Raw genomic sequence first — 12,515 nt, forward strand, 5'->3', positions numbered from 1 at the left:
ATAAGGTGAATGAGAAGAAATTCCCACTTGACAGAGACCTTGGCTTTGAATCACCTGGGTACCTCAGAAAACCTCAAGCTCTGAAATTGCATTAAGGTGGTTCTAAATGTTTAGTGCCTCCAGGCACCTGGTAGAAAAAAAAACAAAGCTCTCTAGAGAAAGATATTCTAGGTTTCAAATTATTTCCTCATATAGATTTGTCAGGCATACTATCAAATGTAATCAAGCACCAAAGGAAAAAAAAAAGGTGAGGAGTGAGGATCAACAGAAAGCATGAATAGAAACAGATCCATAGGGACTCTAAATATAAGACTTATCAGACACAGCCTACAAAGCACTGTGCTTACTATGCTAAATGATATAAAACCCAAGCTCAACATTTTTAGCAGGAAACTGGGAACTATAAAAAGTGACATGTCAGGGGTGCCTGGCTGGTTCAGTCAGTAGAGCATGCAACTCTTGATCTTGGGGTTGTGGGTTCAAGCCCCACACTGGGTGTAGAGATTACTTAAAAAAAAAAAAAAGTGACATGACAATTTTGAAAACAGCCAAATAGAAATTCTAGAACAACAACAACAAAATACAATAGCTGAAATTAAGATATCAGTCAGGTTTTTTTTTTAAAGATTTATTTATTTGAGAGTGAGAGCGTGTGCATATATGTGGGGGAGGGGCAGAGGGAGAGGGAGAAAAAGAATCTTAAGCAGACTCTGTGCTGAGCGCCAAGCCTGACTCAGGGCTCAATCTCATGATCCTGAGATCATGACCTGATTGGAAATCCAGAGTTGGATGCTTAACTGACTGAACCAGCCAGGCACCCCTCAGTCAGGTTTAAAAGTGGATTAGACATTGCTGAAAGAAAATCAAGTAATTCCAAGGCAGGGCAGAAGAAACAATTAGGTGCGCAGCAAGGGATAGACAAAAGGATAGAACACAGAAGAGGGAAAGAAACATCATCGAGGATTCAGTGGTAAGAAAACCGGCAACCCAGAAAGAGGAGAGAGTATGGAGAGAGGCATTATTTGAGGTGATAATGGTTGAGAATTTTCCAAAATTGATGAAAAGTCATCATTCCCTATCCAGGAAGCCCAACGAATGGTGTTAAGATAAATCAAAAACAAGATAAATAAAAATAAATCCTCACATGTGATAGGTCATAATGACATTGCAGCACACCAAAAATGAAGAAAAATCTTTTAAGGGGAGATAGCCAGAAAAATAACATTAGCTTCAAAGGGATAACTGTTGGACTGATGACTGACTTCTCAGCAGCAAACATGGAACCCAGAAAATAGTGGAATCACTCTTCTTTTGTGAAGAAAGCAAACAGCTGCCAATCTGCAGCTTTTTACAGTCAGAGCCTCAATACGAATTCACAGGGTTGGGGAGATGGGGAGAGGGACCAACAGTACCAAAGTCCTAAAAGCCAGAAGGCAGATGGACAATAGAAACTGACCCCAGGGTGCCTGGGCAGCTCAGTTGGTTAAACATTTGCCTTTGGTTCAGGTCATGATCGCGGGGTCCCTTCGTTGGGCTCCCTGCTCAGCGGGGAGTCGGCTTCTCCCTCTCCTGGCAAAGCCAGGGAGGGTAAGGAAGTTTATGCACAGTGGATTTTAAATATGGATTTCCTCAGCTCTCTTCCAGCCAGCAACTAGACCCAGGTAGGCCTCCTCCCCGCAGGCTGAACGACTCTCCCTGGGGGCAGCTGGCTAACTAGAGAGAACAGGGCTCCCCAGCCAAGGGCCCAGCTGGCCACACCCCAGCAAGGCTCCCAGGCAAGTCCCGTCGTGAGTGAGAGACCAGAACAGGAAAAAAATCAACTTGGAAAACACAGAGACTGTGTGGCAAAAACAAACACCAGTAACAAAAAAATTCTAATAAATACCCTTAAAATGGCACTACACTCACGAGACCGGGAGGTGTGCCGATGATGTTTCTGTAGGCTCCAAGCTCCTTTCTCGCCCTGCAAGTTCTCTGTAACCCAAGGGGCTGAGAAAGCAGCCAGTTGCTTTCCCAGACTCTCTGGCAGCTGCTTCTGGTGAGGTTCTGCCAGTGGAAATGCTGGTGGGGCCTGGAAGGTGGGAGGAAAAAGGAGACATTTTTCTTTTGTGGTCTGGCGGGGTCTGTGNTTTCTGTAGGCTCCAAGCTCCTTTCTCGCCCTGCAAGTTCTCTGTAACCCAAGGGGCTGAGAAGGCAGCCAGTTGCTTTCCCAGACTCTCTGGCAGCTGCTTCTGGTGAGGTTCTGCCAGTGGAAAATGCTGGTGGGGCCTGGAAGGTGGGAGGAAAAAGGAGACATTTTTCTTTTGTGGTCTGGCGGGGTCTGTGGTAGCAGAAGCAGCAGAGGAGGACCAGTGCATTCTCGGGGACAGTGGTGGCGTCAGCAACACTGGTTGGAGCAGCGATCCCTGAATTCCTGCTCAGTACCAAGTGATGCTGGCAGGGTCATGCTTCCAGCAGAGCGGCCGAGGTGTGGGCTCCGGGTGCCACCGGAGGCTTCCCGATCTCTGGGTAGCATCCTCTCTTTCCGTTTGCTCTTCCAGCCCTCCTGATACTATTTAACCAATCCCTTCCATTAAATTCTTCTTGGTTTGAAATATCTAGGCTGGTTTCTGTTTTTTTTGAGTAAACACTAACTGACTGGGATACTGTAATAAAGAAACTTTCCAAAACTAAGAGTTCTTAGATATTAAAAATATGAAAGCAGAAATAAAAGATCAAATGGAAAGATAATGTGGATGGAATCATCCAGAAAAACAAATACAAAACTCCCTACAACATAAGTACTCAAAGTTTACAGTAAACCGTAAGAGTACTATATAACATTATTGATGTGAGTTACTTATTCTCATGCTACCTTGTAAATGCCCCCTGGTGAATCCTGCCTGGCATGTGGTGTGTGTTGCATCTGTCCTGGGTAGTACTATTGAATTTATTTAAAAAAATTTTTTTTAAAGTAGCCTCCCTGCCTGACCTGGGCCTTGAACTCACAACCCCGAGGTCAAGAGTTGCATACCGTAGCAACTGCCAGCCAGGCGCCAGTGGTTAGTACAATTTTAAGAGAGCAGAGGTGTCAATTTAAAGAAAACTAAAGGCATACTATAATCTTTTCTTTTTAAAAAAGATTTTATTTATTTATTTGAGAGAGAGAGAGATAGTGACAGAGAACACGGAGAGGGGCTGGGGAAAGGGAGAAGCAGGTTCCCCACTGAGCANTATAATCTTTTCTTTTTAAAAAAGATTTTATTTATTTATTTGAGAGAGAGAGATAGTGACAGAGAACACGGAGAGGGGCTGGGGAAAGGGAGAAGCAGGTTCCCCACTGAGCAGGGAGCCCCACGTGGGGCTCAATCCCAGGACCCTGAGATTATGCAGGGAGCCCCATGTGGGGCTCAATCCCAGGACCCTGAGATTATGATCTGAGCTGAAGGCAGCCGCTTAACCAACTGAGCCACCCGGGTGCCCCAAGGCAGACTAGAATCTAATTAATAATACTCTGACAAGAACTTTGAATATATTCATCAATAGATATACTTTATTCAAATGTCTGTATAAATAGGACTTGATGTTGAACAGAGAAGAGGTTTTTCCAAAGGGTTAAAATTTATTCAGCAACAGAACATGGTCCTTCCCTTCAGTTCGTCTGGGAACTTGGTCGCCTGACACATCATTGTCAGAGGTCCACCCTCACTAATCACTTCCATCCCAGGCAAAGTCTAAGTCTTCCCGTGGCCCCTTCCATTTCTCCGGAAATCTCGTTAACTGCTTTTCGTTGCAACAGAAGGGCAAGGTTTTCATCCGCTCACGCTCTACTCCACCGGAGCCCAAAACACGTCCCTCCGTTCTCTCGTTTAAACGGTGGCTGCCACCCAGCGTACCGATGGAGAACGGAGCATCAACCCACAACAAATGTACCGTCTCTTACGCGGTAACTAACTTTGCTTTACAGTTTTTTTCGTTAAAGAATTATTCTTATTTTTATTCTCTCTCCACAAAGAAGTTGTAAAAACACCTGTAAAAACTTTGAAAAGGCACTTTAAAATCCCAGAATGAAAAATTCTAAAGTATAAATCATGATCCATCGTCTATGATTTACAAATAAGAATAAAATAAATTCTACACGCTGGAATTTAGAATTTCTGAACGAGTTTGACAGGAATTTACTCAAAGGAACCAGAACATCAGGACTTAAAGATTGTCTACTTTAACCCCAATTGAGTTTTTACAAAGCTACACAGTTGGTAGGCATGGCCCGCGCCTCACTTGCTGCCCTCGCTCACGATGAGGTGAAACGAAGGACAGATTTGTGGGCGGACGTGCCAGGCTCTTCCATGCAACTCACTGGAGTGGTCACCTTTTATTTTTCTTCCCTTATGTTTCAAAGAAAAGTAAATATACATATGGCGAAAAATTTTAACGGTACAGGAAGATCTAAAATAATAAGTAAATATCCTTTTTCCATAGCCCAGAAAGTCTGATGTCTTCAAAATCATCAGAGTCATGTGAATCATTTGCAAACTGAAGCGAATCTTGGAGTCTCATTCTCAGTCCTTTGGAATGCTGTTGATTTTCTCATATATTACCTCTGGTACAGAGGAAAGCCACCAGTCTTCTCCTTCTTAAAAGAACTAATTACAAAAGCGACAGGCACCGTGCTCAGGAACAGCGAGTCCAGACACCTCCTCGCCCTCCACGGATCTGTTCCTGGCTCCAGACAGAGGACTTGGTGTCATCCCTGAAAGTCAGGTATCACATTTACTACCAAGGCATTTTCAAAAGCAAAACTTCTCTTCATCAAAATGAGTCATCTGGTCCTTGTAAAATAGAGGCTGAACTCTGACAGAGTCATATCGTCTGTACATTAGCAGATAGATAAATATTTTTATTCAACATTGTACAAAAGGGCAGGAGCCATAGAATCCTAAGCATTCAAGCTAAAACCAAGTCAAACCTTTCTTAGGGAACAAAGGGAAGGTGAGACAGCAAGGGACCATGGATGGAAATTCCTTCAGAGAAACTCCCATTCCAGTGATGAGAGGCTGGGGGCTTCTTCCCCAAAGGATGCTCTCTCTGCGGTGTGCAGGAAAGGCTTACAGAGATGGGGACACGGGCTCAGCCAAGCCCTTCCTGAATGCCTCGGATCCTCCTGGCCAACTGCACATCCTTCGGGAAGAGAGTAACGCGGCCGGCATGTAAGGACAGGAGATAGGCGTCCTCAAAGAGATGAACTAGAAATGCTTCTGCGGCCTGGGGGCAGAGAGACACACGACAGGGCATGGGTTGCTTCGTTCTTGGAGCTCCACTGCCCTTGGTCTCTGAGGGCTCCCAACACTGTCGGAAAGACTGCCCACAGAATGAGGGCGGACTGTGCCTGGGAATTCTGCTACCACCACACAAGGATCCAGCCTCCAAACCCCGGGCATTCCTTGATGCTTTCACGAGGCAAGAGTCAGCGTGTGGCACGCCTCAGTCAGCCCTGGGGAATTCCAGAATGCCTTTCTCCGGTCCCCACCCTATTGTACCTAGGCCCCCTTCTTACCTCTTGTAGGGCCAACAGGGCCTGGGCTTGCCAAGAGAAGTCCACACCTCGAGTGAATTTAACACATATCTCTCTTGCCTGTGAAGGAGGGGGATGGGGAGCAAGGGAGAAGGGGAGTGGGGAGGAGTAGACGGTAAAGGAAGAGAAATTCAAGGGACGATTCTCTCCATGAGTTTCTATTAACCTTCATTTCTGTGATACCTTTGTGGCCCTTCATCTTAGGACCTAACTAGTAGCTGGTGTCAACTCCCGGGAGCTGAGGAATTCACATGTCTCCTATTGGTGGTGGGGAGAGGAGGAGGGAATCTCCCAGGGTAGGAAGAGGGATCAAAGCATGGATGGATGAGAGAGTTCGTATTTGTATAATCCAAGAGCACAGTTTCAGAGGTGGTGGGGGTTAGAAACTCATTCCATAAAGCACAGGAACGTGCCCTTGGTGCGCTCCTGACTTCCAAAGATGAAAAGTCCTCCACCAGGTTAGAGAAGAGGTCCCTTAGCCGTTCAGGCAAGAGATGAAAGGGGCCCCACCCGCTGGGACATTTAAAGAAAGGAGGCAGCATGGGGGTTCGAGGAGCTTACCAGGCGGCCAAAGGGGGTCTTCCTTATCAACAAGCCTGTGCTCTTCTGAAGCATTCGGATCTCCTTCAGAACCCGATGTCTCCGGGGACGACGCTGACGGGAGGGAGCGCCTGAGCAAAAGAGTTGGGTCGTCAAGTGTAGTTAGTGGTCAGTAGCTGTGCCTCTCAGCTTGGCTGAGACAGGCCAATTGTCAGACCACTAGTCTGCCACGGGCTCCACAGAAGCAGGGATTTCAGTCTATCATTTACTGCGATTATCTTCAGCAACTGGAGAACAGTAGTTAGATGCTAAATAAATATTTGTTAAATGAATGAGTGACCCTCTGAAAATCTTACGCTCAATAATGATCCTGTGAGGGTATTACCTTAAATGCCAACTCTTCCATGAAGCCTTTCCTGAGTCCCAATTGCTTCCAAACCGATAGGTTACCCCCCTCCTCTAAGCCCCGCAGTACTTTTTATTTTTCCCATCTAGATTGGAAACTTAGTTATTTTATGTTTAGGGTTTTTTTTTTTTTCTTTTTTCTTTTTTTCCCCTAGAGCTGGAAGGAATCGGATAGGTTCTCTAGCACAATCCCCTGTCTCGGTCATCCTGAGACCCACAGAGGCGAGGACACGTGGCCAGAGCTTATTTGTGGCCAAGGAGGGACTCCAGACATGGCATAGCTCGGTGCCTGTGTTGGGCCACTGGGCTATGGAGCCAAAGCCTTTGGTTCAAAGACCGGTTCCAACAACAACAAAAATGAAAAAAAAAAAAATCTTAAAATTTTCCCCCAAAGTAGAGGTCAAAAAAGCGAAACTCTCTGATTTGAAATTAAAAACATAAGAATACAAAAAACCAAAAGAAACAAAAAAAACTTCTAACTCTTGTGTTGAAGGGGAAACTTAATTGACATTAGACTATTTAGAAGTGAATCAAAAGTCTACACGTCAAAACTCACGAGATGTAGCTAAATGGTACTAAAAGAACGAGATTGATTCTCCATTAGAAAACAAAAGCTCGAAAAGGCAGCTGAGCTCAGTGTTCAACTCAAGTGTTAGGAAGAGAATTATTAAAATAAACCAAAAGATAACCAAATATACAAGATAATAAAATATATTAAAGAAAAAGAGAGCAAAACCAAAAACGGAACGATTGTTAGATAAATAAAACCAAGGACCAACAAAAATCACTAAACCACTCATAAGCTGAACAAAGAAAAGAGAGAAAACCTCCATGAAGACTAACATTTTTTTAATAAGATTATTTATTTTTTATTTGACAGAGAGAGAGAGAGCACAAGCAAGGGGAGCGGCAAGCAGAGGGAGAGGGAGAAGCAGATTCCCCGCTGAGCAGGGAGCCCATCAGGGGGCTCCATCCCAGGACCTTGAGATCATGACCTGAGCCGAAGGCAGACGCCCAACCGACTGAGCCACCCAGGTGCCCCAAAAACTAACATTTCGAAGGAGCAAATTAGCTTCAGAAATGTTACTCAAGGTCCAGCCGAGGAAAGAGAAGCCACACCAAGTAGTAAATCCATGGAAGGGATTTAACAGTGACCTAATTACAAAGTGTTAGGAGAGCTGCGTGAGCAAATGGGGACAGTGAGGCAATCCAGAGATGCCCGTGCCACGCAGCTGGCACTGGAGACGTTATCTCTGAGTGGGGAACGTGGGCCAGAGAAACAGGGCTGTGTCCGGGGGACTGGTGACTCTCAGGAATCAGGCTACTGGCATCTGCCTCCCCCCACCGCTGGTCCGCAACCCACGCTCACTTGGAGGCAGCCTTTAAAGACAGACACAGCAGTCACAGAAAATGGAAAGATGAGCATGACCAAATCTCACTAATGTGAGGACAACACCGTGAAAAGAAGGAACCAAACTCAACAAACAAAATAACAGACACTGGAGGAATTGGAGTTAACAGAGAAATGAGACTTTGAAAGAAATATACGTAATAACCTCAGAGGTGTAAGAGAAGACCGGAAATCTGGGCCCCGGAACCAGCGGTTATGAAAAGGAAGCAACTGGAGCGATCACGGGAAAGAATTGAGGTTAGATACTCAATAGTTGGGTCTTGGAGTGCCAACATACAGAGCTGGGATTTAATCCCAAAGTAACGGGAAGCTACGGGAGAGTTTTGAGCAAGACAGAGAGGTGATCCACTTACACTTATTTATTTTTTGAAGATTTATTTATTAGGGCGCCTGGGTGGCTCAGTCGGTTAAGAATCTGACTTCGGCTCAGGTCATGATCCTAGGGTCCTGGGATCAAGCCCTGTGTTGGGCTCTGTGCTCAGCAGGGAGTCTGCTTCTCCCTCTCTCTCTGCCCCTCCCCCTACTTGCACTCTTTCTCTCTCTGGGAGAGACAGAGAGAGAGAGAAAGAGAGAGAGGGGAGAGAGCACAAGCAGGAGGGGCAGCGGGAGAGAGAATCTCAAGCAGTCTCCACGCTGAGTGCAGAGCCCGTCCGTCATGGGGCCTGCTGTCACAAGCCTGAGATCACGACTGGAGCCGAAACCAAGAATTGGATGTTCAACTGACTGCACCACCCAGGGGCCCCGATCTTTGACATTTTAATGATGAGTCCAGCTGTGACGTAAGGAAAGAACTGAAAAGGCACAAGAGTGGAAGAGGGCTAGTTACCAGGTTAGGGCACTGGTGGCTGGGACTAGCGGGTGGGAATGGAGATGACAAATGGCATGACGAAGGATGTGACTTGGCGGTAGAACTGCCTGAACGTACTTGTGTTTGCAGATAAGAGAAGAGAATGTCTCCCAGGTTTCTGGCTTGCACAACTGGGGGGTGCCTGTGCCATTTACTGAAATGGGGGAAAATTGGGGATGAAGAGGTTGGAGGGGAGTAATCAAGAGTCTGGTTTTAGACATGTTCCATGGACAAACCCAAGAGCCTGCAGGTAGAAAGGCAGCTGGATATAGGGGTCTGGAGTCGGAGGAGAGATCTGGACTAGAGATACAAACGTGAGCACTGTCCATGTAGGAGCGGTATGCAGAGCCCTGGGAATGGACGGGACCACCTGGGGAAGGAAAGAAACAAGAAGGACAGCAAGGAGTCCAACGTCAAGTTGTCGTGGAGAGGTGGCCCGGGCAGTAAAGAACACCAGGCAGGAACGGCAGAGTGTGTGCCAAGGGGATAGAGTGTTTCTAGGAGAAAGTGGCCCCCTGTGTCAACTGCTTCTCAGACAGAGCAAGGACACAGACGTGTCTATTGGATTTAGCGGCACTAAAGTAGCTGGTGACCTTGATAAGAGTACTTTCAAGTGCACTAGAAGGAGGGGAAGTAGTTGTGCGGAGTCAGATTAGAATGGGTTCCAGGGTGCCTGGGAAGAGGGGAAACACACACACGTGTGCAGTCTTAAGTCGTTTTAAGTCTGGCTATTTAAAAAAAGGTAGCTATGAAGGGCACTAGAGAGAAATGGGGAGTATGAGAGACAAGGGTTTGGGGACAGGAAACACCCCTGCTCTTTTTCTTTAGATCAGAAAGAGTAGAGCACATTTGTGGAATACCAATGTAAGAGGTATGGATTTAATTCCAAGTGCAGGTGGAGAAGCGAAAAGAAAGCCCAGCGAAGGTGAGAGAAAAAAAATGACCAAGAGCCTGTATAGGAGGAGTGGCTTTTGACACAAAGGGGAGATGGGGGGTCTCTGTTGTGAGAAGATAAGGGGAATGCAGTCTGGAGCCTTCTATTTCCTCAGTGAAGCAAGCATGCGACAAGGTCATCATCAGCTGAGGGTGAGTTGGGGGGCTGGAGCTGTAGGAATTTAAAGAAAAAGGTATGGAATAGTCACTGGAAAGAATGGAAAGCAGGACTGCCAGGACATGCTGAGTGTCCATTTGAGATAAAACAGTTAATTTAACCAGGAGTACAAGCAACAGCAAACAACATACTTAACAATATTTGTGTTAAACATAGAAAAGGGGCGGGGGAGGCACCCGGGTGGCTCAGTCAGTTAAGCGTGGGACTCTTAATTTCAGCTCAAGTCTTGATCTCAGGGTCGTGAGTTCAAGCCCCAGGCTGGACTCCACTCTGGGTGTAAACCTGCTTTAAAAAAAAAAAAGAAAGAAAAGAAACGGGACAAGGATGGCCAAAACACTGCTCTTATTTCAATACTAATCTCAGGGCCTCACTAATACAATATACTAAGAAATAAAATATATAAAAGTGAAAAAGAAGATTCAAAAGTCCTTATTTACAGACAATAGCCTACTTAAGCATTTTAATTGAAGCAACGGAAAAATAGAATTAACAAGAGAATTTAGCAAGTTGGCTGGTTGCAAAGGTTATTAAGGTTCAGGAAAGAAAACAACCCATAATACACTTTTTTTCCACCCTGTTCTTAACTATGTAGCAGGAGACAAGTAAAGCAGTTGTAGCTACAAGGAACAGTCCTTGCCCCGTGGGTCTCCCACCCACCAGACCACAGCGCAGAAACCGAGGACCACACACCTGTCTTCTTCTGCCGCTCAAAGCCTCAGGAAGGGAACAAGGCGAGAGCTCTCTACTTAAGGCCCAACAACGCCCTTCACTGAAGAAACACACATACACACACACGCACACCTGGAAGGGCACCTACTAAAAATAGAATTGTTTGAAACTGTCACAAAAAGAGGCCAATAATTTTGCAATTTAAAAAAGCACAAACACTTAAAGATTCTGTCTGCCGGAGCAAGCTGTGTGACCTTGTTCAAGTTACCCGGCCTGTCAGCGCAACAGTGTTCCCGTCTTGTAAAACGGGCACAATGTCAAGTTGAGATAATTCACGGAAGATAATTCATTGAACACAATACCTGGTTAGTGGTAAGTACTCAATAAATGCGAGCAGGAGCAAGAATTAATATTAGGAGCCAGGCCGCCTGGGCCATTCTTTCTCCTCCTCCGAACTGCTTTCCCCGGTCCCCTGCGGGGCCTGGAACTTGGCCCAGACCCGAGCAGGTGCGACGAGCAGCACAACCCTGCTCGCAGGGGAGCGCCAGCCGGAAGTCGGGAGATTCGGACCCGGGCTCCGCACACGAGCTCGGTTTTCCGGTCTGTGAAATGGGCACGCGGATCCGGCCGTGCCCACCTCACAGCCAGGCTGCAGGGAGGCCGGCTCGAGGGCAAGGGGCCGCAGCCGGTTACCTAAGCGGGGGCCCCGCCGGGGAGGGCTGGGGGCCGGGCTCGCGGTGCGCCTCCTCGGGACTTCGGGCTTGCGGGTCCGGCGGCGCGGGCCCATGGCGGGCGCGGAGACTGGCGGCCCCGCGGCTCCTTCTCGGCCTTCGGGGTCCGGGGACAGAGGCTGGCGTCCGGGGAGAGCCCGGGAGCGTCCTGGCCGCGTGCCCCGACCTGGTGAGTGCTCGGCCGCCCCCCGCGCCGCCCGGGTTCCAAGGGCCCGCACTGCAGATTCACTGGCGGCGTTTTTTAAAACCCGAATTCACCAACTCCTAGTGGCTGCTTCTGGAACGCCCCTGTTGCAGATCGACTGCGGGAGAGACCAATGAGAGCACAGGCCGGAAGAGGAGCAGCACGCGGCGATGGAAGGTGAGCGCGGGGACGTAGCGGATCGTCGGTAGGAATCAGCCAATGGGAACCTGGAGAAGTGAAAGGAGGCGGGAACTTCTGCCTTCCGCTTGCTTGCGGTTGTGCTCAGTTCTGAGGCGTCACACCTTCGTTCTCGGTTACCCTGTGGTTGAAAAAAGAAAGCTCTTTTCTGAAGATGTAGTTGTTGCGTTTGTAGAACGCGTTTCTCAAGAGAGATCACTTTGTTCAAACATTTTGTGTTTTGCCATATCAGACCCACAGAGAATGGGACAATGCTATGTCGCCCCTGTGCCCCCTCCGGAACACCCCACGAATATGGCTCAGAAGCCAGTTTAACTGCTTGAACGTTATTGATGACTGGGGTCGTGGGACAGCCAGGATCTCACGATGTCGTCTTGGATCACACTCTCCAGCACGACAGTAGGTTCCTCCTAGGGAAACGACGCTTTCCCTTCCTCTTGGAGATAATACGCATTCCGACCAAATGTACATCTGGGTAGTTAGAATAAAGATTTTATTTTCTACACTTTGTTTTCTTGCATTTTCTAAATGTTCTCCAGTTACCACGTATCGTAATCAGGGAAAATATCATTACAAAATCAGTGATTTCATGGAATCCTTCACTGGTGCACCCAGAGTGGAAAATAGTATGTTGATCAGCCAAAAAAAATTAAATGTAGAATTACCATACGATCCAGCAATTCCATTTCTGGGTATACACTCAAAAGAATTAAAAGCAGGGATTTAAACTGGTATTTGTACACTAATGCTCACAGCAATGTTATTCACAATAGCCCAAAATATCCAAATGGATGAATAAACAAAATGTAGTGCATACATACAATGAGATGTTATTTAGCCTTAAAAAGAAAGGAAATTCTGACAC

At 46.9% G+C, this 12,515-nt stretch overlaps 1 protein-coding gene and 1 long non-coding RNA gene across 4 annotated transcripts; one reads left to right on the forward strand and one right to left on the reverse strand.

The window, feature by feature from the left end:
- Positions 1-3,504: 3,504 nt before the first annotated feature.
- CENPA (centromere protein A) lies at positions 3,505-11,763 on the reverse strand. 3 transcript variants are annotated; one of them, XM_034659774.1, is made up of 5 exons: positions 11,231-11,576; positions 6,116-6,225; positions 5,537-5,614; positions 5,092-5,244; positions 3,505-4,732 (listed from the first exon to the last, which is right to left on the reverse strand). In XM_034659774.1, exons 1-4 carry the CDS (start codon positions 11,322-11,324, stop codon positions 5,110-5,112), a joined length of 417 nt encoding a protein of 138 aa, XP_034515665.1. In that variant the 5' UTR covers positions 11,325-11,576; the 3' UTR covers positions 3,505-4,732; positions 5,092-5,109. The 3 variants fall into 3 exon arrangements, with proteins under 3 accessions (XP_034515665.1, XP_034515664.1, XP_034515666.1); XM_034659773.1 differs by having other exon boundaries at positions 3,505-5,244; positions 11,231-11,573; XM_034659775.1 differs by lacking the exon at positions 5,537-5,614 and having other exon boundaries at positions 3,505-5,244; positions 11,231-11,763.
- Positions 10,781-12,153, forward strand: LOC117802042. The gene is made up of 3 exons (XR_004625057.1): positions 10,781-10,909; positions 11,537-11,629; positions 11,883-12,153. It is a non-coding gene; the product is annotated as an uncharacterized LOC117802042 (long non-coding RNA).
- Positions 12,154-12,515: the final 362 nt, after the last annotated feature.

This window comes from Ailuropoda melanoleuca, chromosome 4, assembly GCF_002007445.2.
Source record: "Ailuropoda melanoleuca isolate Jingjing chromosome 4, ASM200744v2, whole genome shotgun sequence".
Taxonomy (NCBI): Eukaryota; Metazoa; Chordata; class Mammalia; order Carnivora; family Ursidae; genus Ailuropoda; species Ailuropoda melanoleuca.